Raw genomic sequence first — 27,104 nt, 5'->3', positions numbered from 1 at the left:
TATAAGTGTATGTGCAATAAATCTTGAATAATTGTAAATAAATAGACTGAAATGGTAAATTCATAGAATGGTAAATAATGAGATATAATGTCAATTTTTCATAAAATAAAACAAGAAAAAAAAAAAATATATCCACAAGTGAAAAAATGTGTATAAAGATATATAAACAAAAAAAAGGAAAAGGGGAGACGAAAAACGCAAAAAGCTCGAAAAGATTTCGAAATAAATTTGAAAAGTGAAATGTCAAACACTATCATGATGAACTTATGAAAAATAGACGGAGTGCTGTGATGTATGGGAAGTATGAGTAATAATTAAATTAAAATGTGAAAAATTATGTTTATAAAAGGTGTGAATTGAGCGAATGAAAATCATGAAAAAAATGATGACGAGTGATGTGGGATGATTGAAAGAATAATTTGAGAGAGGGTATGAAGGATGATGACATGAGATATGTAGCATCCTGATGAGATGATATGTACTCCCAGGTGATCAGTTCTGTGAAAAGATGGTGTAAGGAAGTCTCTCTTTACTAAGTGCAAAATAGGAGTCATAGTACATCCAGCAGTAGTTTGTACACAATGCACAGATGATGAGGTATGGTGGCTGGATACGTGGCAGATAATGGCACTAGGGATGAGCGAATCGCCTTCGGATGAAACATTCGAAGTTGATTCGCATAAAACTTCGCTCTAATACTGTACAGAGCAGGAGCTCCGCACAGTATTAGAATGTATTAGCTTCGATGAGCCGAAGTTATTGCTGTGCAAAGTCTCGCGAGACTTTGTGTAATAACTTCAAAAATTTGATTAATAACTAATTAATTTATGAAGTTATTATGCGAAGTCTCGCAAGACTTCGCGAAGCAATAACTTCGGCTCATCGGAGCCAATACATTCTAATACTGTGCGGAGCTCCTGCTCCGTACAGTATTAGAACAAAGTTTTATGCGAATCGACTTCGAATGTTTCATCCAAAGTCGATTTGCTCACCCCTAAATGGCACCTCTGTCTTGCTGATGTCTCTCTCATGAACTTTTGGCTAACAGCTGAAAGCTGGTACATGCTGCTGTAGGTGTTCACTGTGTAATGAAAAAAAAATATATAAAAATCGGGCTAGTCAGCACATCCCAACATCCACTGTGTAATGTGGGCTTTTTTTGAGTTGACCTGGGCTGGATGTGATCTAAGGTGATAGGTGTCTATGCCATTGTCCCTCACCTGCAGCAAAGTCTATGAAGTCTCTCTAGAGTAGTGGTCTCACAGATGAGCTGGTTCTCTGGTCCCTAAGGCCCTTGCAATAGCACGTGCTTCCTCACTCCTCACAGTCCCTCTCCTGGCAGGAAATATTTTCCATCAGTGTAAGCCAAAACCAGGAGCGGGTCCTAAACACAGAAGAGGCGCATATCTTTCCATATACCTTTTTCCTTAGGACCCCTTGGCCCACAAATACTGGTGCGTGAAGTGTACAGGTATGTACAGCCCAGAGATAAGAAGGCTATAGGTGCCATGTTTGTGATCCATGTGATGCAGATCCCTGTCGGTATGTTCACCTGACATTTTTGCCATGTTCCTGACACATATACAGTGTGATCATGCCCTAATACAGGCGTGTGCACGGAGACAAGTGTAAATAAAGTTTATTATGTCACCATCATAACAACCTGCGCAATAAACTTGCAACAAAAATAAAGTTGGGAACTTTATTCCTAAAATGTCAGGACTCTCCTCATCATAACATCCCTCAGGTACAATTTATGACAGGTGTGATACTGAGAACCCCCACAAGAGGCAGCAACAGCAACCCTTGCAGCCGACCGTACCACATGACGCCGTGGGGGCGGAGCCACAGAACTTCCTCGCTGAGTCGGATTCCCTAAGATACTTCTCCCAGGTGCTGACGTCATATCCGGAGTGGCCATTTCTCTAGTTAGGATAACGGTTCGTGCGGGTCCGTGCTCCCGGAGCTGGCCGTGACCCGCCACTGCCATGTCAGACTTCGATAGCAATCCGTTTGCGGACCCGGACCTCAACAATCCATTTAAGGTGAGCTAGGTGTGAGCGGTTACTATGGTGACGGGTCTGCACCATTCATTGACAGGTCTCCGCTGAAAGGCTAGCTGTGTGGCACATCCCCGGCTCTCCCTGTGTAATGAAATGGTATCTCCCTACTGGCCACTAGTGCGGAGGCGGCGGTGAGATGTGCTTGGCTTTGTGTCTGGGACCTAGAAGGCTCCACAGCAGACTGTGCTCTTAAAGGGGAGCTCCATCTCTGACATCTTACCAGTTTTTCTCCAGAATGTATCTAATAGTGGATCAATAAACCTCTCTGCAGGTGACATCATCAGAACTCGGGCCCCTGTGTTTTCTGTGTGATGTCATGTGCGTCTCCTGAGGACAGGCTTTGTCTGCTTTGTAACTGATCCCTACACATCCCAGTGAGGTCCATGAGGTTTCTGTTGGGAGTTGGGGATTTTTTTATTTTTTTTTATGAAATCCTGACAGCAGCTGATAATGCCAGTGTGAACAGCGCCTGTGTCAGTGATATACTGGGCTGTACATCTAGGGCCCCAGTGTATTTACAGTGGCCCCACTGCGTCCAGCAGCCGGGGGTTGGGCGTTCATCGCTGTGACTACCTGTATGGCGCGCGCCCGATCTCGGACCGTGTCTACCACGTGTAGTTTTACTTTACACGCTGCAGAGTTTGTCTGAATATCGGCGCTTGCAGAAATCCACCTGCTTCCGAGGAGAGGAACTGATTTTTCGGCTCAGAAATTTCCTGCTAGGCGCCCTTATCCCGTTCTAGTATCCCGCAGAGATGCCTGGAAGTAGTCGTCATCCCCCCGTGAGTGCCGCTTTTATTACCAACCTGCCTGTGAAAGAATGAGAGTTGCAATCTGACGACTCATTCGTCTTAGGGCCTCATTCACACGTCAGTGTTTGGTCAGTGATTTCCATCAGTGTTTTTTGAGCCAAAACCAGGTGCGGCTCCAACCACAGAACAGGAGCTGATCTTTCCCTTATACCTTATGTCTGTGGAAGCTCCAATCCTGGTTTTGGCTCACAATCACTGACCAAACGCTGACCGTGAGCCTACTTTCACGTGCATGGTAAAGGCTGGCTGGAAATCGGCTGAATCCCTACCTGATCCCATTATAGTCAGGGGGCTCCGGTGGTGCACGGCAGTGTCCGGCCAGATCCGGTGATCTCCGGCAGGCTGTTCCTCTACCAGATGGATATCTTTACCACGGGTATGAAGATAGCATAACACAGGACAGTCAGTAACAGATCTCACCAATTTCATCCATTTGTATGGTGGTACTGCGAGGGTCACTTTTCTAGACCGCTGTTCCCGTAAGCCAGTCTTGATGCCTCTTAAAAAAAATTAGGCGGATTTAGGGCGATCCGTGTGCCAGAAACTGAAGCTATGACGTAGGCCAGTTTCTGTCGTAAGTTGGGGCTCATGCACATGACTGTTGTCCTCCTACAGTCCGCTTTATTTGCAGTTTGGATGCGGACCCATTCACTTCAATGGGACCGCAAAAGATGCAGACAGCACTCTGTATGCGTCCACATATGTATGTCTATTCGGTGGTACCAGTAAAAAAAAAAAAAAAAAAAACATAGAACATGTCCTATTCTTGTCCGTTTTACAGACAGGTGTAGGACCGCTCTTTAAATGGCAGGACGTTCCGTTCTGCAAAATGCGTACCATACACAGCGATTATCGCTAACGGTTGAGTGCACGAGCCCTTATAGTAAATGTGGCATGAACTCATTAGTAAATGCCCCTCACCGTGGGCCGGGGGTCTGAGAAGCCCAATCTCTGCATTGGTTCTCTTATTGTGATGAGACAAACCTTTTAAAGGGTTTGTCCCATTCCAACAACCTATCCACAGGGTAAGGGAGTAGTGTTTGATCGGCGGGGTGTCTGACTGCTGGGCTCCCCGCTGATCGTGAGCACAGGGGCCCGTTTTCCCCCATTTAAATGCAGTGGACAGACATGCACTCCAGTCATCTATATGGGGCTGCCGGAAATAGCTGATCTCTGGCGGTCACCATGGCGTTGGACTGTTGGGCACAGTCTATTGAGGGACCCCGGGGCCCTGTTCTCATGATCAGCAGGAGCCTTAGAAACCATTTAGATGCTGCAAGGAGCAGCCGATTGTTGGGAAGGAAGCGTTTGTTCCTGGTAGTTGGCTGCTCATTGAGTGGAGATGAAGCTCTGATTTCCATGCAGCGATCTCCTCCACAGTATGAGGAAAAGCGGCCACTGCTGCTATCGCTCCCAGCAGGGAACGAGCATTCGTAGGAACGATCAGAAGTTGTTCTAATGGGACAACTCCTTTAGGAAACCATGTTGTAGATTACACATGGTTTTCCATGCGGATTTTCATGCTGAAAAACCACAACATAATACAGCACCAGCAAAGTGTATGGGGTTAGACAGGTCGAGAGCTGCAGGTGAATGAGACTTGCGTATGCGCAGAGAGAGGAAAGCGGCCGGCTGAGTACCGGAGACGGGACCGCGCAGTGACAAGGAGCGCATGCGCGAGACTTGTACGATCCCAGCCTCACAGCAGGATGTCAATCACAGTGAAGGGAGGACGGGTGAGGGGCGGCTTAGCTGTTTTAATAAAGTATACTACAACCAGTGGAGGAATGAAAAACATGATTAGGAACACATTGGGGGCTACTGTAAGGTGACGATGTCGGTTTAAAATGTCTTTTAGAGGTGACAGGTTCCCTTTAAGGGCTCCGTCACACACATTTGCTTTGACCTTCTTTTTTTTAATGATTTTCTTCAGTGGTAAAAAAAAAAAAAATCCCTTTGCAGTTATTTCCATACTGCATGTGGTTTTTCAGCCTTATAAACTGTAACAATAAATTTTATTTGCGTACAGTATTCAAAAAAGTTATGAAGACATATAAAACTTGATCGACCGCAGATAAGAAGATAGATAAGTCTTTATTGTCATTTATAACTTACGAGCTTTGTTTCGTAGCGCTGTACTCGGCTTTTTCTGGGACTCCCATAGAAGTGAATGGAGTGGCCGCACGCATTTCCGACCACCCATGGTTGTATAGATTATCTGGGCTGGGAGTACATATATAGCCTCAGATAATCTATACAGCCATGCTTCTGCATACATAACTACAGCGCACAAATAATAGCTCATGGGTAGGGAGGAGCAAACTTGTGTCTTACAAGTTCGGGTTTTGTTAAAATTCCAATATGGATTCCGTTCCCACGGGCCATAACGTTATTCTAGGACTGAATGCATAAAGCCCATAAGAGGCGTTCTGTTTTGATCCGTCACAATAGAGATCTATGGGCAGCATAAAGCCCCTTTCACACGGGCGAGAATTCCGTGCGGCTGCAATGCGTGAGGTGAACGCATTGCACCCGCACTGAATCCGGACCCATTCATTTCTATAGGGCTGTTGAGATGAGCGGTGATTTTTCACGCATCACTTGTGCGTTGCGTGAAAATCGCAGCATGTTCTACTTCTATATTCTGCATTTTTCATGCAACGTAGGCCCCGTAGAAGTGAATGGGTCTGCGTGAAAATAGCAAGCAAGTGCGGATGTGGTGCGATTTTCACGCATGGTTGCTAAGAGACGATAGGGACCCGATCTTTATTATTTTCCCTTATAACATGGTTATAAGTAGGGGTGCACCGAAATTCCGGCGGCCGAAAATATCGGCCGAAAATGGGCCTAATCCATTTCGGCCGATATTGGTACATATCGGCAGAAAATATGGGGTTTGGGATTTGTGGGATTTGTCACCCGCGCCGGGCGGGCGGTTTACTTTAAGTCACTGCATCTTTATTTTACCTTACAATCGTGACGCTCCAGTAACAACTCTGCAGGCAGAGCGGAGGGCGGCGTAACGTCACTTACTCACGTGACGCGCCTGCTCCGCCTCCTTCATTCATAAAGTGGGCGGAGCAGGTGCGTCACGTGAGTAAGTGACGTTACGCCGCCCTCCGCTCTGTCTGCAGAGTTGTTACTGGAGCGTCACGATTGTAAGGTAAAATAAAGATGCAGTGAGTGATTAGTCTGCTGTGAGCAGCAGGGCCGGGGCTGTTATGGGTAGGGGGATCGGTCTATGGCACTGTTATGGGGAAAGGGATCTGTGCACTGTTATGGGGAAAGGGATCTGTGCACTGTTATGGGGAAAGGGATCTGTGCACTGTTATGGGGAAAGGGATCTGTGCACTGTTATGGGGAAAGGGATCTGTGCACTGTTATGGGGAAAGGGATCTGTGCACTGTTATGGGGAAAGGGATCTGTGCACTGTTATGGGGAAAGGGATCTGTGCACTGTTATGGGGAAAGGGATCTGTGCACTGTTATGGGGAAAGGGATCTGTGCACTGTTATGGGGAAAGGGATCTGTGCACTGTTATGGGGAAAGGGATCTGTGCACTGTTATGGGGAAAGGGATCTGTGCACTGTTATGGGGAAAGGGATCTGTGCACTGTTATGCCCATAACAGTGCACATATCCCCCCCTCCATAACAGCGCCACCCACAGATGAATTTCATTCATGAAAAAGAATTATTAATAAAATCATTAAAAAAAAAGTATTTTAAAAGTATTTGGGCAAAAAGGCAGTTTCGGTTTTCGGTCAAGGGCATCCTGGATTTTCGGTTTCGGTTTCGGACCAGAATTTTCATTTCGGTGCACCCCTAGTTATAAGGGAAAATAATGGCATTCTGAATACAGAATGCTTAGTAAAATGTGGCTTATAGGGTTAAAAAAATAAAATAAATTTAACTCCCCTCATCCTGTTGTTCGCGCAGCCGGCATGTCTTCTTTCAGGACCTGCAAAAGGACCTTTGACGTCTATCTACAGTCGTGGCCAAAAGTTTTGAGAATTACATAAATATTGGAAATTGGAAAAGTTGCTGCTTAACCACTTTCCGTCCGCCCATAGGATATAAACGTCCTATGGGTGGACCTCTATTTCTGAAAGCATGTTTTAAAACGTCCTTTCAGAAATCGCAGCTGCACGCTAATCGTGCAGCTGCTGATCGGGTTGCCCGCTGTCAGTGACAGCAGGGCAACCCTAAGACAAGGCAGGGACAGTGCCCAGGTGTCCCTGCCTTCTAGATCGCTGCAGACACAGCGCTCGCCGAGCGCTGTGTATGCAGAGCAGGAAGCGCTATGCGCTTCCTGTTCCGGCCCGGCGGTCACATGACCGCCGGGACCGGAGAGTGCAGGAGCTGTGTGAGGTCTTTCACAAAGAAAAAGTGAAGTAAATGTCCCCCAGAGGTCTTGTATGACCTTATGGGGGACGAAAAGTGTAAAATAAAAAAAATAAAAATAAAAGGTTGAAAATAAAAAAAGTTTCACATGTAAAAAAAAAAAAAGTCCCCAAGTAAGGAATGAAAAAATAAAATAGACATATTTGGTATTGCCGCGTCTGTAAAAACCAGCTCTATAAAAATATCACATGACCTAACCCCTAGGGTGAACACCGTTAAAAAAAAACAAAAAAAAAAAACTGTCAAAACAAGCAATTTTTGTCACCTTGCATCACAAAAGGTGCAACACCAAGTGATCGAAAACGCGTATGTCCCACAAAATAGTACCAATAAAACCGTCGCCTCATCCCGCAAAAAATGAGCCCCTACATAAGAAAATCTCTCAAAAAATAAAAAAAACTATAGCTCTCAGAACATGGACACATTAAAACATTATTTTTTTGTTTCAAAAATGCTATTATTGTGTAAAACTTTAATAAATGAGAAAAAGTATACATATTAGGTATCGCCACGTCCGTAACAATCTGCTCTATAAAAATGTCACTTGACTGAACCCCTCAGGTGAACGCTGTAAAAATAAATAAATAGAAACTGTGCTAAAACAACCAATTTTTGGGTCACCTTGCCCCATAAAGTGTTATGAATGATCAAAAAATCATATGTACCCAAAAATAGTACTAATAAAACTGGCACCTTATCCCCTAGTTTCCAAAATGGGGTCACTTCTTGGGAGTTTCTACTGTAAGGGTGCATCAGGGGGCTTCAAATGGGACATGGCATCTAAAAACCATGTGGAGTTCCTTTTCTTCTGCGCCCTGCCGTGTGCCCATACAGCAGTTTATGACCACATGTGGGGTGTTTCTGTAAACCGCAGAATCTGGGTAATAAATATTGAGTTTTGTTTGGCTGTTAACCATCGATGTGTTAAAGAAAAAAATTGATTAAAATGGAAAATCTGCCAAAAAAGTGAAATTTAAAAATTTGATCTCCATTTTCCTTTAATTCTTGTGGAACGCCTAAAGGGTTAACAAAGTTTGTAAAATCGGTTTTGAATACCTTGAGGGGTGTAGTTTCTACAATGGGGTCATTTATGGGGGTATCCACTATGTAGGCCCCACAAAGTGACTTCAGACCTGAACTGGTCCTTAAAAAGTGGGTTTTGGCAATTTTCTTAAAAATTTGAAGAATTGCTTCTAAACTTCTAAGCCTTCTAACGTCCTAAAAAAATAAAATGACATTTCCAAAATGATGCCAACATAAAGTAGACATATAAAATATTTATTACTTAACATTCCCCATGAGGTATCACTTTCTGTTTTAAAAGCAGAGAAATTGAAATTTAGAAAATTGCGAATTTTTAAAATTTTTGGGTAAATTTGGGATTTTTTCATAAATAAAGGTGAAATATTTTGACTCAAATTTATGACTATCATGAAGTACAATGTGTCACGAGAAAACAATCTCTGAATGACTTGGATAAATAAAGGCGTTCCAAAGTTATTACCACATAAAGTGAGATATGTCAGTTTTGCAAAATTTGGCCTGGTCAGGAAGGGGGCAAATGGCCCAGATGGCAGGTGGTTAAAGGGAACCTGTCATGTGGATATTTGATTATAATCTAACTAATTATATACAATCATTAACTACTAAAAAGTACCTTAGATGTATTCACTTACTGGTGTGACAGATGGTTATCTCATAATATACACACAAACATGCCGCATGCTAATGAGCTGATTTGAGTCCAGCGTGATGTCATTGAGTCCAGCGTATATTTAATTCAGAGCTATAGCCACTCCCCTGCCCACCTGCTGCTGATTCATATGGAAACAAAATGTCATTCAGCAGCAGGTGGGCGGGGAGAGTCAGGAGCTCATGAATATTCAGGACTCATCATTATCAGCTGGAGCTTTTCAATACAAGATGTTGGCAGATTGACTGGGGCAATTAAAGAAAGTGACCCAGCATTGTGCTAAGAGAATCAGTCACTTATTTATGTTGCCCTTAGTTAGGACACCATAAAACTGGTGACAGGTTCCCTTTAAGTTTTTATAATAGCAATTTGCATATACTCCAGAATGTTATGAAGAGTGATCAGATGAATTGCATAGTCCTTCTTTGCCATGAAAATTAACTTAATCCCAAAAAAACCTTTCCACTGCATTTCATTGCTGTCATTAAAGGACCTGCTGAGATCATTTCAGTAATCGTCTTGTTAACTCAGGTGAGAATGTTGACGAGCAAATGGCTGGAGATCATTATGTCAGGCTGATTGGGTTAAAATGGCATGTTCTCTCAGCAGCACAGGGGTGAAGGAAGCAGTCTTCCCCCCCCCCCCCCCCCCCCCTGTGCTGCTGCTGCCACCAATGAGAAGAGAGGGGCAGGCGCACTGCGCCACCAATAATAGGACTTTTCCTGGGTCCAGACTTTAAGTATTAGGCTACACAGAGCGGCACCCAGAGATGTCCCAGCACTTACTATTATTCCTGGGTGCCGCTCCGTTCGCCCGCTGTGCCCTGTTAATGTCTCCTGCTCCATATGCTAATTACTATCGGAGCAATGGGAAGGTGAAATCAGCTTCTCTAGTGGGCGTTCCTTCGCGCTGCGATTGGACAGTGCTAGAGTCTCCTCCCCATTTCTCCAATAGTAATTTAGCATATGGAGCAGGAGACGGTAATGGGGCACAGCGGGTAATAGTAAGTGCTGGGACATCGCTGGGCGCCGCCCTGTGTAGCCTGCTACTTAAAGTCTGGACCCATATAAGGTCATCTTTAACACATAATACAGGAGGCAGGTGCCGGCAGCAGAATTGCATAGACGACACCCTGCCTCTGACAGGGAGCTGTGATCAGCGGCAGTTAACCCCTCAGGTCCAGCACCTGAGGGGTTAACTACAGCTGATCTGCTGCCAGTACCCGCCTCCTGTATTAAGGGTTAATTATCATTGGTGGCGCAGGAAAAACGGAAAGGACGGATTCGGCACATAACGGAGCCTACGGACCCCATAGACCCCCCATAGACTATAATGGGGTCTGTTAGGTTTCCGCCCAGAGGAAGATTTTTGAAGCGGAGATAAAAATCCTGCGTGCACTACTTTTGTCTCAGCTCCAAAATCATCTTCTGAGCGTAAACCTAACGGACCCCATTATAGTCTATGGGGTCCGTAGGCTCAGTTCGGCTCAGTTATGTGCCGAATCCGTCCTTTCTGTTTTTCCTATAATGGAGTAAGAGAACGGAAAGGCTGAACACTGATGTGAACCTAGCCTAACCCTGCTCAGTAGGGCATGAACATGTGTGGCCCGCAAATAGCCGTCCACAATGCATGGGCACCGGCTGTGTGCCCGCCGTTTGTGGATGTGGATCCATTCATTAGAATAAGTTTGCAAGATTGAGTCCACACCGCAAAAAAATGTGTTCTATATCTAGATTAATAGGGTTGGTCCTGCTTGACAGATGCACTTTCTATTCCTATGGAAAGAGCGGATGTTTAAATGAATCTTTCTCCATAAAAAGATCTATATATTCTGCTCTGTCCTGCGTTCTCATGGAGACGGCTTGTGTGCCCTGCATTTTATGTTTAACATAGTTTCATCTAGTTTTCTTGCAAAAAAAAAATCTGTGTGCGCATCCGCCCTGGCGGTGTACCTTATGTGCATTTTTCCGCCCAGATTTGCACACCGAAATCCTCTTGTGTATTTGGCCTGTGTGTTTTTTTTTTTTTTTTTTTAAATACACGGATTTGCCCCAGATCTCACCATTTGCATTGCACAGGGTGAAATCTGCACAAAAAACTTCTGCGCTGAAAATGTTAGCACTGTGTACTTAGAAAATCTCATCCGCTCGGCTGGTACTGTATTAGGGTCCATTCACATGTCCGCAAAATGGGTCCGCATCCGTTCCACAATTTTGAAAATGAATGGGGCCAGAATGTGCTGTCCGCATCCGCGGATCCGTACTTCCGGATCTGCCAAAGATAGAACATGTCCTATTCTTGTCCGCAATAGCGGACAAGAAAAGGCATTTTCTGTGAGAGTGCCGGTGATGTGCGGTCCGCGGAATGCACATTGCCGGTGTCCGTGTTTTGCGGATCAGCAAAACACATACAGATGTGTGAATGGACCCTTACGCTGCAGATATTTGCACAAAAATTTGTGCCCCTGAGGCCACCTGCACACAGGTGCGGGTGAACACACATAAGATCGGCACAAATTTCCATGTGTGTTTATGTGCAGCATTTCCGCACCAAAAACCGCAGCGTGTAACAGCGGTTTTTGGCGCGGATTTGATGCGGTTTTGCCGCAGATCTTTCCATTGAAAAGGGTGACATCTGTAGCCAACACCACAAACCTAACTGACATGCAGGTCAGCTTCTGCATGTAAAACATCAGCAAATTATACCTGACATTAGTGTCATCTCCTACACTTTGCTGGTTTTGTAATACACTGCACGTGAATCCGCATGTAATCCGCGACGTGTACCGGTGGCCTAAGGGTGAAGCACATGCTTCTTGTGGCCGTGTTTGTGCCAAAACCAAAAGTTGGTTGAAAGAGAATGAGAATTCTTCCTGCTGATTCCACTTCTGGTGGGGGCTCAGCCGAGCAGCTTTGAGCGTAACTTAGTAAGGCCTCATGCACACGGCTGTTGTTTTGGTCCACATCCGAGCCGCTGTTTTGGCGGCTCGGATGCGGACCCATTCACTTCAATGGTGCCGCAAAAGATGCGGACAGCACTCCGTGTGCTGTCCGCATCCGTTGCTCCGTTCCGTGGCCCTGCTAAAAAAAAAAAATATAACATGTCCTATTCTTGTCCGCGCTTTGCGGACAGGCATAGGCATTTATATTGAAGGCTGTCCGTGCCGTTACGCAAATTGCGGAACGCGCACGGACGCCATCTGTGTTTTGCAGATGCGCGATTATGGACCGCAAAACACACCACGGTCGTGTGCATGAGGCCTAAGGCTAGGGCTACATGGTGACGTGTCGCGCAATGTTTTTTTCTAATGATAGTCCATGGTATCGCACTGCCATTTCGAAGCCACCAGTTTCCCATTCACTACAGTTGGATCTGACGGGAATAGGGCCTTTTTCCGGCATAAATGCTGGCTTTCACCTGCATGCCGAGGTTTTTGTCCAGCCACCATTTATGCCGGATTTCTGCACCTTAGAACTTGCAGGAGTCCTGGTCTTCCTTGGAAGTTCTTGTCACCTTTTGCCTCCTTATACAGTGTAGGCGTTTGTGTAACCTAATCAGATGTGAGCCGGCCGGGTGTACGATGATTGGCGCTGGTCATTTCATTAGTGCGGTGTCTCTTGTATTGGGTTACGTGCAGCTCTGGTGTCGCCCATTATTAATGAGCTGCGAGATGCCCCCAGTTACGTGTGGAGCTTTTTTTCGTGCATCTCCCCCTTTTGGATAAGTTTCTTTAGCTCCTGAAATATAAGGATGCAGTTTCAGCGTGTGATTGTGTAGTCTGCAGATTGGGCTTCTATTCTGTGCCCACTTACCTGTGGCATCGCCTGCACCTCATGTACCACTCTGCTGCACACTCTTTGCTGGGTGAAATACAGTTTTGCATTTAATCTTTTGATAGGCCCCTGCGTGAGAAATGACGTTCAGGATTTGCATTTTCTGCTGCTTTCACACATTTCAAGTTTAGTATAGGACGGTCAGTCCTTTGGTATTTCGGATTAAAGGGAGGCTCCGCAACCTGGAGTTTGATTCAGTGCTAAACTGAAGTAGAGTAGCTGAGTGACACACTGGTACGGGGGGACGGGACCCTGCCTGCTCGGGCTTACAGTCTCTGGAAGGGGGCTTCATTCATTCATACATACTGTACGTTAGGAATTTCAGACCACCAGAGGAACCATCTAATTTACAATGAAATGCATAAATTAGACACCTCCTCCGGCAGTCCGTGCGCCTAGATTGAAATCTACTCCAGTCCTTTAGTTGGGGTAAATTTCAGCTGTCATTTACGCAGTGGAGGCCACTCCCCAGTGGCGAGGGTGACGTAGAAACCACGTGTGCCTAAATTGAGGCACACGGGCATTCAAAAACGTGCAAAATGTAGGTGTGTGGCTTTTTTTTATTTTATTCCAGTTTTTGGCATACGGTCATCATAAATGACCCCTGGTGTTTTTTTGAATGATGGTATTCAGGGCTCCCAAGTGTGTCAGTGACTTAGAGGACCTGTCATCTCTCCTGACGTGTTTGTTTTAGTAAATTCTTCCATTCCCCATGTAATAATTCTGAAGCATTTATTCATATAACTCTGATGTGCAATTCCACAGTTTTTCCTATGTGAAATACCAGCAGTCTGCAATAAAGGTCCAGCTGGGTGTTACCAGTTGCAGGAGTGTCCCTGCACAGTGTGACACTATCCAGTTAGTGCTGCCAGTGTAAGGCTGTGCAGGGGCACCCCCTTCCCACACACCTGGTTGCTTACTATAATAACATGTTTGTGGTACAGCAGTGATTGGCATCATTCTACTTAGGGCTGGGTGATTATGATCAAAATTGTGATTAATTGAACATTTTACCTTGATTATAATTTAATGATTTTTATTTTTATTTTTTTTGCCTTCATAGTTTATGGTCAGCAGTCGGTGGGGGTGGGCATTTTGCGAGATGGTCGCGGTAAGGAGCGAATTTTGTCAGGGGATGGCGTGGTCGGAGCGGAAGGGGGTGAAGGCGGCTGTGGTTGGCGCGAGTGTGGAAGAGGGCAGGCGGCTGTGGTTGGAGTGAATGGGGGAGCCTGACGGAAACATCCAAAGGGTAGAGGAGACTCGGAGTAGAGCAGCTTCAGCTGCAACCAGAATAATTGAAATGATTGACATGGGAAAGATTGTCGGTGAATCGGGCTGCATTTTGGTTCTGTTTCGTTATCGATTAGTGGCCCGGCCCTAGCTGTACCTCTGGGCTATGCACTCGGCTGGATTATTTGCACAGTATATTTACTTTGCAGAGACTGAGCTGAATCCATAAAAGCGGTCATTGTGTGCTGCGGATACCTGTTGTGTTGCGGTATAGTATAGTTCACAGCCCTGCACTGAGAGATACATTGTGGTTTTATGTGATAGTCGGCAGATAACACTAAAGGATGTGGTCAGGAGCGTCGGCTCGGGTGTAGCAGCCATGCAGTGAGATTACAGCACATTTGTACTTTGCCTTTACCCTTAAGGCTGTATTAGTCAGCCCGATTCTGCCGGCAAGTGTCAGGAAGGAAGTGTTCCTTACTGGCAATCGCCTGCTCACTAGTGGAGGAGACCGCTGCTATTACACGCAGTGATCTCCTCCACAGCATGGGGAGGAGTGATCGGTATACATCGCTCGTCCACATGCTGTATAGTGGTTTGCCGCGGTTTTTAAACCGCTTGCTCAATCATCAGGTAATCAGCGGCAGTATTCCACTGCTAGATCATCGCTAACGAGCATTCCTACGAACGCGTTAGCAATGATTGGCCCAACAATTGTCTGGTGTAATAGTCTTTACGTGACAGGGACCTAATGTTTCATGGCCTGTGTGGTGCGGGCATGTAGTCACAGGGCCGGGCTGTACAGGACTTGTCATTCTTGTTTGTACCCAAAGGCCGACCATGCCTGCTGCTCCACTCATCTCTATGGGAGTTGTGGAAATAGCCAAGCGCTGTCCTCTGCTGTCTCCAGAACTCCCTCAAGCCTCTTTCACAGTGGCGTTAGGATTGTCCAGCACGCCGGATGCGTACTAACGCTTGCACATGTGTGCTGCCAGAGGTCCGGCCTGGCCCCATTCACTATAATTGGGAGATGCGGCCGCAGCGTGCTGAGGTTTATGTCCATCCGCCCCTCAGCATGTCTGTCGTGCTGCGGCCGCATCTCCCGTCCCCAATATAGTGAATGGGGCCAGGCCGGATTTCCGGCAGCACGCATGTGAGTGCATTAGTACGGTTCTGGCAGGCTGTTAACCTGCAGGAACTGCCTCCTAGACAAGTCTAACGCCAGTGTGAAACGGCACTTAGAGATGAATGGTGCTTTCCTCAAGACTGCAGGTGAGTCAGAGTTGGATTGCTGCGCTGAGTAGGTACAGTCATGGCTGAGTCTGGGCAGGTAATCGTTCCCACCTCTGACACATTGTGGTAGCAAATCATCAGCCGAGGAGACACGTTTGACTGTAAACATTGCAGCAATCCATCAGCTGTGACAAATATTAAAGGAGTTTTATCACTAGCAAATGACATTCATCATGCAACACACTCCCACGGTCCCAGCCACGAGAGAGGCAGGCACTTTTTCTTGTGGTGTGTGTGTGAACACGACCACCTCTGCTGGATTGCAGGGTGGTCATAACCTCTGGACTGAAAAATGAATCACAACAGCCAAGTAGACAATAAGGACAATCACAATACATTAGTAAGTGCCTTGTGGTAACTTCCTCTACATGATAAACGCCACTTGCTGTAAGACATCCGCTTTAAGGCTTGTTTCACATCTGCAGGCTGCTCCGGTCAGGAACAGCCCGCTGGATCCATTACTGCCCGGAGCTGCCGGAATTCCATCTGGCCCCATTCACTATAATGGGGACCGGCGGAGGTTCGCCCGCAACCTAGCAAATATGCAGAGAAGTGGCCAGATAAGTACAGCTGGATGCAGTGGAATTTGTCTGTCCGCTTCTCGGCACATTTGCCGGGTTGTTGACGAATCTCTACCGATCCCGCGGCAGACAGAATTTCGGCAGTGATTGGTCCAGCAGGCTGTTCCAGACCAGAACCACCTGCCGGATCTGCTTAACGTGGATGTGAAAAAGGCTTAAAGTATAGAGAACGCAAAGGAGAAACGGTTATGTGAAAGGAGCCTTAATGGAGCGGCAGGACGAGCATTCTCTGTGGGACTGCTGGCTATTGCCTTTCAAGCCTTCCCTGTCCTCATCCTACTGAGCGTCGGAGGCAGTGATCTCTGTGAGGCCGCTCTGACATCCATTAGTCTTATTCTCTATCGTGTTGCGTTTTGACCTTCCATTATCTGGAATATAGTGCCCGTCCTGCCGCAGCGTTGCACCCATTGTCAAGTGTGACATCAAACGGCTTCAGTATGGCTGCAGAGACCATTCAAGTAAGTGCACAAGGCATCTTCTAGAATCTGTTTCGCAGCACATAGTGGCTTTGCTATAAACCAGGAACCCAGTGCTGCAAACAGCCTGCAAAGGGACTCGTGCACATGACCATATCCGTTTCACGGTCCGCTGAACACACATCACGGCCGTGTGCATGCCACCTTTTTTTTTTTTTTTTTTCAGACTCCTTTAGAAATGTCCTATCCTTTTCTACAAAATGGACAAGAATAGGGTATATAATAGGAGACTCCATCACAATGAAATATCAAGATCTCAGACGTTTATTGTAGATGCGGCTGTACAATTCCTGTGACGTTTCAGCCGATGTGTCCTTTATCAAACTACTGCAGAAATAAAATACATATACCGTAAGTAGATATTTACCTGGTGCCGCTAGAAGAAATCTGGAAAATAGTGGAAGATGTGTTTGGTAGGAGGTATGTTCCACGTGGGTACCGTGTGGCGTGCTTTTTATAGTGCACACCAGCTGACGGGGAGAGCAAGCGCATTGCTGGTGATGCATCCCAAGCCTTTGTTCTGAGATGGAAGATGGAACGCGTTTATTTTGGCTGTTGCGGTTGCCCCAATAGTCACACATGTATAGTGGTGATAAACGGAGGACAATTGATGTAATAAGTATATTTGAATCCTATTTTGATGTCTAAAAAAGGAAGATGGATTAGCGCATGCGCAGAGGAACAAAAGTTCCATCTCTGGAAGCGTACTAATGGCTAGCACTACGGAGTGTGTATGATGATGAATACACCAATTATTTATTATGCACTACATTTAATCAATTATACCATATACATTCCCTCAATATTATTTCATTTTCATCAGCCGCATCTACAATAAACGTCTGAGATCTTGATATTTCGTTGTGCTGTAGTCTTCTATTAGATTTGTCTGACGAGGTGGGAACCAGACTCCAAGCAATAGCAGAGTGCCACAAAGTCTTTATAGCAAGAATAGGATATGTTATCTTCTTTGCGGGAAGGTGGAGCGGACATACGGATGTGGACAGCACACCAGTGATGGCTAGTTCGCAGTGTTCGCCAGCGAACACATGCGGGCTGCCATCTTGACTCACAAGTCCGGCGATGCACAGGTAAGTCCTTACATTTGCCTGTGCCGCGAGCCGGTCTGAAATGAAATGCGGTCACCGGGAGCAGGCAGTTCTGAGAACATCCGCCGGGGCCTTCATCGGGCTGTTCTCGGAATTGCCTGCTCCCGGTGACCGCATTTGTTTCAGACCGGCTCCCGACACAGGTAAGGGCTTACCTGTGCATCGCCGGATGGGTGGGTCAAGATGGCAGCCCTTATGTATTCGCTGGCGAACACTGCGAACTGGCCATCACTGCTGTCCATATCTTTTGCAGCACCGTTGAAATAGATGGGTCTACATAGGAACCGCCAAAAATGCGGATAGGATGCGGCCCGAACATACTGTCGTGTGCATGAGGTCTAAGAGAACCCATGAAATCTGAAGCTCTTCTAAAAGACTCTTGTAGTGCAGGTGGGCGAGTAGGCCTGTCTGGTTTGATGTGTAGCGTCAGTGACAGCTCTGCTATACAGACCCTCAAGCAGTAGACGCATATGGACATCTACTGAACATAATGGCTGTGAGTCACCGGCAGCTGGAAATATTCTACCGCCAGAAATCCAGAAGGCTTCCTGTCACTTATCTGCTCGTCTGATGAGAAGACTATTGTGCCTGAACGGTTGGTCTCTGGAAGGCAGACATATAATGGAAATACTGCTCAAGACGTCTTCTAGGTAACAGGCAGGATCACGAAGTTACATACAGGGTATTCAAATAGGCCTAGAAAACCATAATAATAGGCACATCCAGAGTATAAAATCAATCAAGTAATTTTATTAGACAACATTAACATACAAACACCTTAAAAATGGTATACAATACATCATGTGCTGGTACAGGTAGATCCAGACACAAACACGCTAGAACAACCCACACAAGTGGCTCAGGTAGTGCAGCTTATCCAGGATGGCACATCAATGCGAGCTGTGGCAAGAAGGTTTGCTGTGTCTGTCAGCGTAGTGTCCAGAGCATGGAGGCGCTACCAGGAGACAGGCCAGTACATCAGGAGACGTGGAGGAGGCCGTAGGAGGGCAACAACCCAGCAGCAGGACCGCTACCTCCGCCTTTGTGCATGGAGGAACAGGAGGAGCACTGCCAGAGCCCTGCAAAATGACCTCCAGCAGGCCACAAATGTGCATGTGTCTGTTCAAACGGTCAGAAACAGACTCCATGAGGGTGATATGAGGGCCCGACGTCCACAGGTGGGGGTTGTGCTTACAGCCCAACACCGTGCAGGACGTTTGGCATTTGCCAGAGAACACCAAGATTGGCAAATTCGCCACTGGCACCCTGTGCTGTTCACAGATGAAAGCAGGTTCACACTGAGCACATGTGACAGACGTGACAGAGTCTGGAGACGCCGTGGAGAACGTTCTGCTGCCTGCAACATCCTCCAGCATGACCGGTTTGGCATTGGGTCAGTAATGGTGTGGGGTGGCATTTCTTTGGAGGGCTGCACAGCCCTCCATGTGCTCACCAGAGGTAGCCTGACTGCCATTAGGTACCGAGATGAGATCCTCAGACCCCTTGTGAGACCATATGCTGGTGCGGTTGGCACATCTGGGACATCATGTCTCGCTCTATCCACCAACGTCACGTTGCACCACAGACTGTCCAGGAGTTGGCAGATGCTTTAGTCCAGGTCTGGGAGGAGATCCCCCAGGAGATTGTCTGCCACCTCATCAGGAGCATGCACAGGCGTTGTAGGGAGGTCATACAGGCACGTGGAGGCCACACACACTACTGAGCCTCATTTTGACTTGTTTTAAGGACATTACATCAAAGTTGGATCAGCCTGTAGTGTGTTTTTCCACTTTAATTTTGAGTGTGACTCCAAATCCAGACCTCCATGGGTTGAAAAATTTGATTTCCATTTTTTTATTTTTGTGTGATTTTTGTTGTCAGCACATTCAACTATGTAAAGAACAAAGTATTTCAGAAGAATATTTAATTAATTCAGATCTAGGATGTGTTATTTTTGTGTTCCCTTTATTTTTTTGAGCAGTGTATATAATAAAAATCCCTCTGGCACCCATCTTTCAGTCAATAGAGGAGTGGTGCCCAAAGAGAGAGAGAGAGAGATACACACAAATACAATGATGTGCTTATGGCGTCCAAGACTGTGGACTGCGCTTGCGCAAGATGGCCGCAAATCGGAAATGGCAGAGTGTGGGGAAGAAATGCATATTTCCGAAATGAAACTCATTTGCGTTCCGAATAAAAGGAAGTGTAGAAAGCGTAGGAGACCTAAATAAGGCGTGCTGTTAATAAGACAAACAAATATACACGTTAGGCCACAATTGGGGATGAGCGAATCGACTTCGGATGAAACGCGTACCCTTAGACTTATTTGTAGTTTTTTACCATTAGAATTTTAACATTGGATAGAGCAGGATGATTAAAAAAATCCACAATGTCTTCCTTTTTCACCTTTATGTCTTGCCTATTAACCTTCCCCATGCCAGGTGCCAGCCTGTAGACATCTGAGCCACTCACAAGCTCTGCAGATTATTGTTCTGTATAGTAGGTGTTCTGTTAGGTGGGGGCCCCTTACACAGGGCTCTGTGTTCCCTGGATCCACGTGATGCAGGATTTGTGCAGTGTCATCTTGCGTTCTTAGCGGAGATCTCATCTAAAAGAGGTTAGCCGGCAGCTGCACCCTAGTGAAGAGAGCAGGCCAGGAACCCTGGAGACCCCGGATCCCCCCTCCATCCCTGTCCCAGGAGATGGCGTTACTATCGGCAGCAGGACCGTGCTGCATACGGTATGTAAAACGTATGACATCTGTGCTTTCTCTTGGCTGTAAGCGTGTCTTGTAATCTCTAAGCAAGAATACAGCAGGGGGAGGGGTGTGTAGATATATGCATACATGGACTATTAGGATCATTTATGATGGCAGTACTGCCGTATTGCTATACTATATAAATGATGTGCGGCTGCTGTTACTGCAGAGCAGATGCGGCATTGTGGTGTCAGGGGGCTGATAACTTTCTGCCTTGTATTATAATCACTGGTCAGTACTGGGGCCGATCGAGCTGTCGAAAGATGAAAAGTCATCTGTCAAGTTCAGTGTGATTGGACTGGTGGCCTTATTACTATAGGACAGACGGCGCTTATACTGTAGGAGCTGCTGCATCGGGGCTTGTTGTGACGGGCAGGGGTTATGGATCAGTCCAGTGGTGACTGTGGGCAGATTGTTTATCCTCGTGCCTCTATATTATTGTCTTAAAGCGAGAGTCTCATTGTCTGCAGGACGGTAGGTACTAGGTATTAAGGCTTATTGCACACGAACGTGTGCGCTCCGTTGCCGTATTGCGGACCGCATTTGCAGATCCGCAATACACGGGCACCGTTTCCGTGTGCATTCTGCATCACAGATGCGGACCCATTCACTTCAATGGGTCCGGAGATGCGGAACGGAAGCACAGCACGGAACCCTACGGAGTGCTTCCGTGGGGTTTCCTCCCGTACTTCCGTTCTGCAAAAAGATAGAACATGTCCCATCTTTTTGTGGAACGGCCAGATCGCAGACCCATTCACTTTAATGTATCCGCTGCGGCTGCCCCACGGTGGGTGTTCGTGCATTATGACCCGCAGCACGGCCATGGGGCGGGTTTGTGTGCAAGAGGCTTTACACGTGGGGCGGAATTTCCAAATTTGCTTCTAAACCCACATGTTACATGCGGAATTGTTAAATGTGATGTCCTGTTACCACTTATCCCCCTATCCACCGGTTAGGGGATAGGTGTCTGATCAGTCGGGTCTGGCTTTCAGGGCCCCTGCTGATCACTAGAACGGGGCCCATGTTCCCCTTGCATGTCCGATGCCATTTAACTCTATATGGGACTGACGGATACTTCAGTAAAAGCGCTTTCTCCAGCAGCCCCATAGAGTTCAATGGAACGGCAGCGTGCATACGGGTCAACCGCTCCATTGTAACGAGGAACACGGCCCCAACAGTCAGGCTCCCTCCAATCAGACTCTAATCTCCTATCCTGTGCACTGGGGTCAACTTGTTGTCATGGTTCATCCCTGGGAAGGATGGTTTTCCGGTGTGTATATTGACATGCTATAGATTTAACGTCCGCGCCGCACATTGATTTCTGCTGTAGTTTTTTGCATGAGATTTTGCAGAACCCCTTCCACTGTTCTGGTAGCTAACACACTGCTGACTGGGAAAAGGGCGTCCGTGCAAAGATCTTTAGATGTTCCAAAAATGTGAAAAAAAAATAAATAAAATCTTGTTTAGCAGGTAGTGTGACAAAGCTTGAATATGTCATAGGTAGAGATTTTCTACAGATTATGTAAAATTGATAGTAAAGCTCACATCCGTGTTGGAGACGCTGTGTACTGGGCTTCCATTGCAATAATAGCGCCACATACATGTTCTTCCTTCAGAGCAGAGGACGACCCTGGTATAAGTCAGTGTGGTCGTGTGAAGGAGCCGGCTGAGCATTGTGGTTTCTGTTCATAAGGGTTAACACTGCCTAAGGGTCCATCCACACTTCCGCAAAAGCGGTCCGGATCATTCCGCAACGTTGCGGAACGGATCCGGACCCATTCATTTTCATGGGGGCCGCAAAAGATGCGGACAGCACACAGTGTGCTGTCCTCATCCGCACTTCCATTCTGCAAATAAATAGAACGTGTCCTATTCTTGTCCGCAGACACGGACAAGAAAGGGCATTTCTATTTAAAGTGCCGGCCATTTGCGGTCCACAAAACGGTTGCGGACGTGTGAATGGACCCTAAAACTTCACAAATTGTAAAACTGGTCTGTAGCATCTTACCTTGGAATTCTGCTTCATGCCATTCCTCAGTTACTCCTCCTGGAAAACTATGTATAATGACATGCTGTCACCTTTCTCCTTGTCGGTAGCATGTGCCTCTATATGGTCTGACACGCTATTCAATATTTGATTTAAATAGTAGTTAAAAGCCCTTTAAAAGTTCAGGTCCTGAGACTTCAGCTGCCATGATGATCTGCTCTGCTCTGCTCAGGTGGTGGGTGGGGGGGTGGTGCCGTCATCTCCCGGGCGTTGTGCTTCTGCTGGCAGTGCCGAGGCAGCAGACAGACTAGTATGTCTCATGGCACCTGCGGAGTGCCAGCATACAGGATAATGGGGGGACAGATGTCTCAGTTGTCTTCAGAAGGGGACGGTGAAGAGACCCCTAGATTTTTGGCACAGGAGACGTTGGTAAGTTGACCAAAGCGGGGTGTTGGTGCAAGTGACATCCGTCTGTGGTGCTACGCGGATGTTTTAGGTCATTTATGTCTTGTATTATTATATGTAGTATATAAAAACACGACATTGCAGGAATATATTCTGTCCTGTCACTCAGGAGATCTTGGCTTTAGGTGGTCGCTTGCTTTCTGCTCAGGTTTTTACTTGCGCCAGGCTTCTTAGTCGTTGACAGCAGGTAGCATTTTCCATTGCGTTTTCATATTAGTCCGTATGTCCGCTGGTTGTCAGATGCCAGGCTCAGCACTTCATATAACCCTGCACGGAAACTTGTGTCGCCATCCAGGTGAGACATGAGAAGGCCACTGCACTTATGTGGAAAATGGCACCTTGCCAGCGACTCTTCTGTGCTGGCTGTAAGGTTAGACAATGGAGTCTGTAGTTTGTTTGCTAAATTTACAAGAAATGTTAGGACCCTGTAGGTCCAGGTCCTCCCAGCCCCACACAGGAGTGATTGCTGCCTCCTTCCTGTAGCGGTGTCCACCCCCCACTACTGCCTTTGCCTATGTCACACAGTGCGCCCTCTGTTGGCAGGAAGCCATATATACGAGCTGCCTGTCCATCCGCTGTGCTCAGCCTCCTGGATGAGTGTCTGACAACACTTTTTCACCTTTTGAACACAAATCTAGTCTTAAAGGGTATCCCCATTTTATAAAGGGATGTGTATGGCTAGAACATGCCCTCACTTAATGACGGATCCCCAGGATGAAGGTACTGCAGTGATGATCTAGTGCTGTGTCCCTTGCTACCTTTTTCCTGCAGAAGTCCAATTTTGACAACCCAGCGTACAAGGAATTGCAGTGCAGCTCCATTCAAGAGCAAGTGACCCTCTGGTTCAAGAAAAAATAAATCGCGTTAACTGGGGAACAAACAGAACACTTACCTGGTGACACCTCCTTTTCATCTTTAGTTAGAAATCTGCTAATTCCTGTGATCCTCTTCTACCGTCCAAGATGGCCGCACCCCTTCTCAGATACACTGTGCATCAGTAGCCCAAGACACCTCCTACTTGTCCTGCGCTGCTTTTGGATTGGCCAGCATTGTTCATGTGAGCACTGCTGGCCAATCCAAGGGCAGCAATAAGTGCCTGGGCCCACCAAATGCACAATACTCATCAGGCGGTCAGTGCGGCCATCTTGGATGTCAGAAGAGGGGCCCAGGAACTGGCAGATCTGCAGCTAAAAGGATGAAAAGGAGGTCACCAGGAAAGTGTTCTGTTCCCCAGTTAATGGGAATTTATTTTCTTGAACTGGCGGGTCACTTTAATGGGGTGATCAGTTGGGTTGGTCTAGCATGTGGCTGTGCAAGGAAAACGTAGGAGGGGCACAGCGTTAAATCTGCCGCCCTTCCATTGTCTTATCAGATGGGAATACCTCATTAAACTACACTAGTTGCCTACAAACCTGCCTATTCACAAATTGCAGTGATGTCTCGATGAATGAGCCCTTACAGCCCATTCACACGGCAGGTTTTACAGCGTAATTTTGGCGCGCACAGCTGTGCTGACACTCTGCCAAAAACCCACCAACAGCCACGTCCTTTCTGCCTCCCATACGTATCAATGGGAAGCAGTGCTGAGATTCGCAGAGTGGCAGCACCACACGCAGACATGTCCCTTCTCGTCATGGCCATGACTATAAGCCGCTGCTGCCTCCCATTGAGATGTATGGGAGATAGAAAGGACGCGGCTGCTGGCAGGTTTTCTGCACCATTTCGGCGCTGCTGTCCGCCGCGTGAATGGGCCCTACTCTTTTCATGCCACGCATTGCCAGATCCTGCCATGAATTTGATGGTGGTGTGTAGGATGGGGTATGGAATCCCGGTCCAGAAGTCTTTGCTGTAACGTATAGAGGCTGTGGGCTGCGTTTTCTGCTTTCTGAGCCATATATACGCAGCTCTGCAGGGTGTGGTGCTCGTTAAAGGGGCAGGGGCCAGACGAAATCCCGCGCCTGCGCCGTTCACTTCTGTGTTTGGCGCAGGAGCAGTGAGTGAATGATGCTCTCCTGGTGCCGGATTCCTCACGGCGCCTGCGCCGACTACGTCACAGTGAGGAAGCCGGCATCAGGAGAGCGGCCTTCACTCGTTGCGCCGAAGACAGAAGTGAACGGTGCAGGCGCAGGATTTCGTCAACGATGCGGTGGACCGTGGTATCAATCAAGAGGAGCGGGGCGGGCAGAACAGGGGACCTGGGCGGGATAAAGGGTGAGTAGACGGAGCCTCTAGGTGCTGATTTTACGCCCACATAGCACCTAGAGGCTCATTAGTATATTATAAAAGTGCTTTTTGTACCAAAACGGCTGCAGGGAGAAATGTAACAAACATACTGTTATGTAGTGCTGACATTAGCGCATCGTATTTCTGGTGGTAGAAACTCTTCAAAGTGGCGTGCAGATCACTGTTATGGGGGATACTGTCTATCTTTTAACGACACACACAAACATTAAATAGACCTGATTTCGCAGTGGTATATATGTGTATGTATGCAGGGCTGTGGAGTCGGTAGATAAATGGTCCAACTCAGACTCCTCAGTTTTTGGTACTTCCGACCGAACTTCCTCTGTATTTAATATGCAAATGTATTTTATACATTCCTTGAAGGAAAGAAAGGCAACACACATGTCATTACCACAGAACTACTGGCGAGGAGCTGCTGCCTTCTCCTTTGTGTGCTGATCTTCTGCTGAAGAAGGGGCAGGGGAAGGGGCATTTATTGTAAAACACGATTTCCCTAGTAGAATCCCAAAGTCATGTTTAAAGTTTAAGCTAACAATCTGAGTTTACAAGTTTTTATAGCCTTAGCTGAATGACAGCAGTTTTTCAAATGGTTTACAGCTTCAGTCTTGAGCTATTGACTATCCATTCCCTTCACTTATACAAGTGTCTCTAGTCCTGCAAAAAACATATTTACTTACCGTATTTTTCCCTTTATAAGACGCACTTTTTCCCCCCCAAAAGTGGGGGGAAAATGACCGTGCGTCTTATAAAACGATGGTTGACTTTTTTACAGGGCTGACACTGATGTATCGCCGGCCGCTATGCTGCACAGTGTGGCCGGCGATACATCAGTCACAGTGCGGGGAGGGAGGAGGGGCTGGAGGCAACTCACAGCAGGGCCCGGTGCAGTCACTGTATTACACCGGGCCCCGCGCACAGAAGTCTCTTTGTATGTAAAATCTTTCATTAATCCTGAATCCATTGCTCTCCTATTGATAAACTAGCCTAATCGCCTGCATCAGTACTCACTATGAATGTAGCGTGTGGTCCGGCCGGCGTGTGACTGACGTCACTCTCCTCCCACTTCACTAATGAAGCAGGAGCAGGATGAAGTCACACGCCGGCCGGACCGCACGCTACATTCATAGTGAGTACTGAGGCAGGCGATTAGGCTAGTAAAGTTTATCAAAAGGAGAGCGATTTATGGTATAAAGCATTAATGAAAGATTTTACATACAAAGAGACTTTTGTGCGCGGGGCCCGGTGTACTACAGTGACTGCACCCGGCCCCGCTGTGACTTGCCTCCAGCCCCTCCTCCCTCCCCGCACTGTGACTGATGTATCGCCGGCCACACTGTGCAGCATAGCGGCCGGCGATACATCAGTGTCAGCTAGTTTATCAAAAGGAGAGCCATTGATTCAGGATTAAAGAAATATTTTACATACAAACAATAAAGTACTGTAATGCTGTGAAACATAGGGCCATGAGGGGGACCAGCATAAGATGCTATATGTGTGTCACCCACACATATAGCATCTTATGCTGGCCCCCCTCATGGCCCTATGTTTCACAGCACACATCCCCCATAACAGTGCATCATCCATAGATCCCCCCCATAACAGTGCATCATCCACAGAGCCCCATAACAGTGTCATCCCCAGACCATTAGTTCAAAATCCACCAAAAGCACACCTTTTGGTTCAAAATATTTTTTTTCTTATTTTCCTCCTCAAAAACCTAGGTGCGTCTTATAATCAGGTGCGTCTTATAAAGCGAAAAATACGGTAATCAGTTACCAGTGAGAGGCGAGGTTAACCATGGGCGTTGCGTTCCCTGTAACAGCGGAACACAACACAATGGAAAGTATAAGTATTGCCGCTCCTTAAAGGGCTTCTGTCACCCCACAAAACTCTTTTTTTTTTTTTTTTTTGGATAGTTACATTCCTTATAGTGCGATATAGGAGAATATAATCTTATCACTTTCATGCGGCCGTTTCTTTAGAAAACGAAGTTTTATAATATGTAAATCCGGTCTCTACCAGCAAGTAGGGCGTCTCCTTGCTGGTAGCCGCAGCAGAAAACCGCCCCCTCGCCGTGTTGATTGACAGGGCCAGCCGTGATCTCCTCCTCCGGCCGGCCCTGTCAGTATTTCAAAAATCGCGCGCCTCTGTTCATTCGG

At 46.8% G+C, this 27,104-nt stretch overlaps 1 protein-coding gene across 1 annotated transcript in view; it reads left to right on the top strand.

Annotated features, from left to right (window-relative positions):
- The first annotated feature begins 1,599 nt into the window (after nucleotides 1-1,599).
- Nucleotides 1,600-27,104, top strand: part of SCAMP1 (secretory carrier membrane protein 1) — a 65,625-nt gene continuing 40,120 nt past the window's right edge. Inside the window, exon 1 of the mRNA XM_040421393.1 lies at nucleotides 1,600-2,045. Within this exon, the coding sequence (XP_040277327.1) occupies nucleotides 1,989-2,045 (57 nt within the window). The 5' untranslated portion in view covers nucleotides 1,600-1,988. The remainder of the gene's footprint in view (nucleotides 2,046-27,104) is intronic.

The sequence above is a fragment of the Bufo bufo genome, chromosome 2 (assembly GCF_905171765.1).
Source record: "Bufo bufo chromosome 2, aBufBuf1.1, whole genome shotgun sequence".
NCBI lineage: Eukaryota > Metazoa > Chordata > Amphibia > Anura > Bufonidae > Bufo > Bufo bufo.
This window is presented reverse-complemented; position numbering and strand designations above follow the sequence as displayed.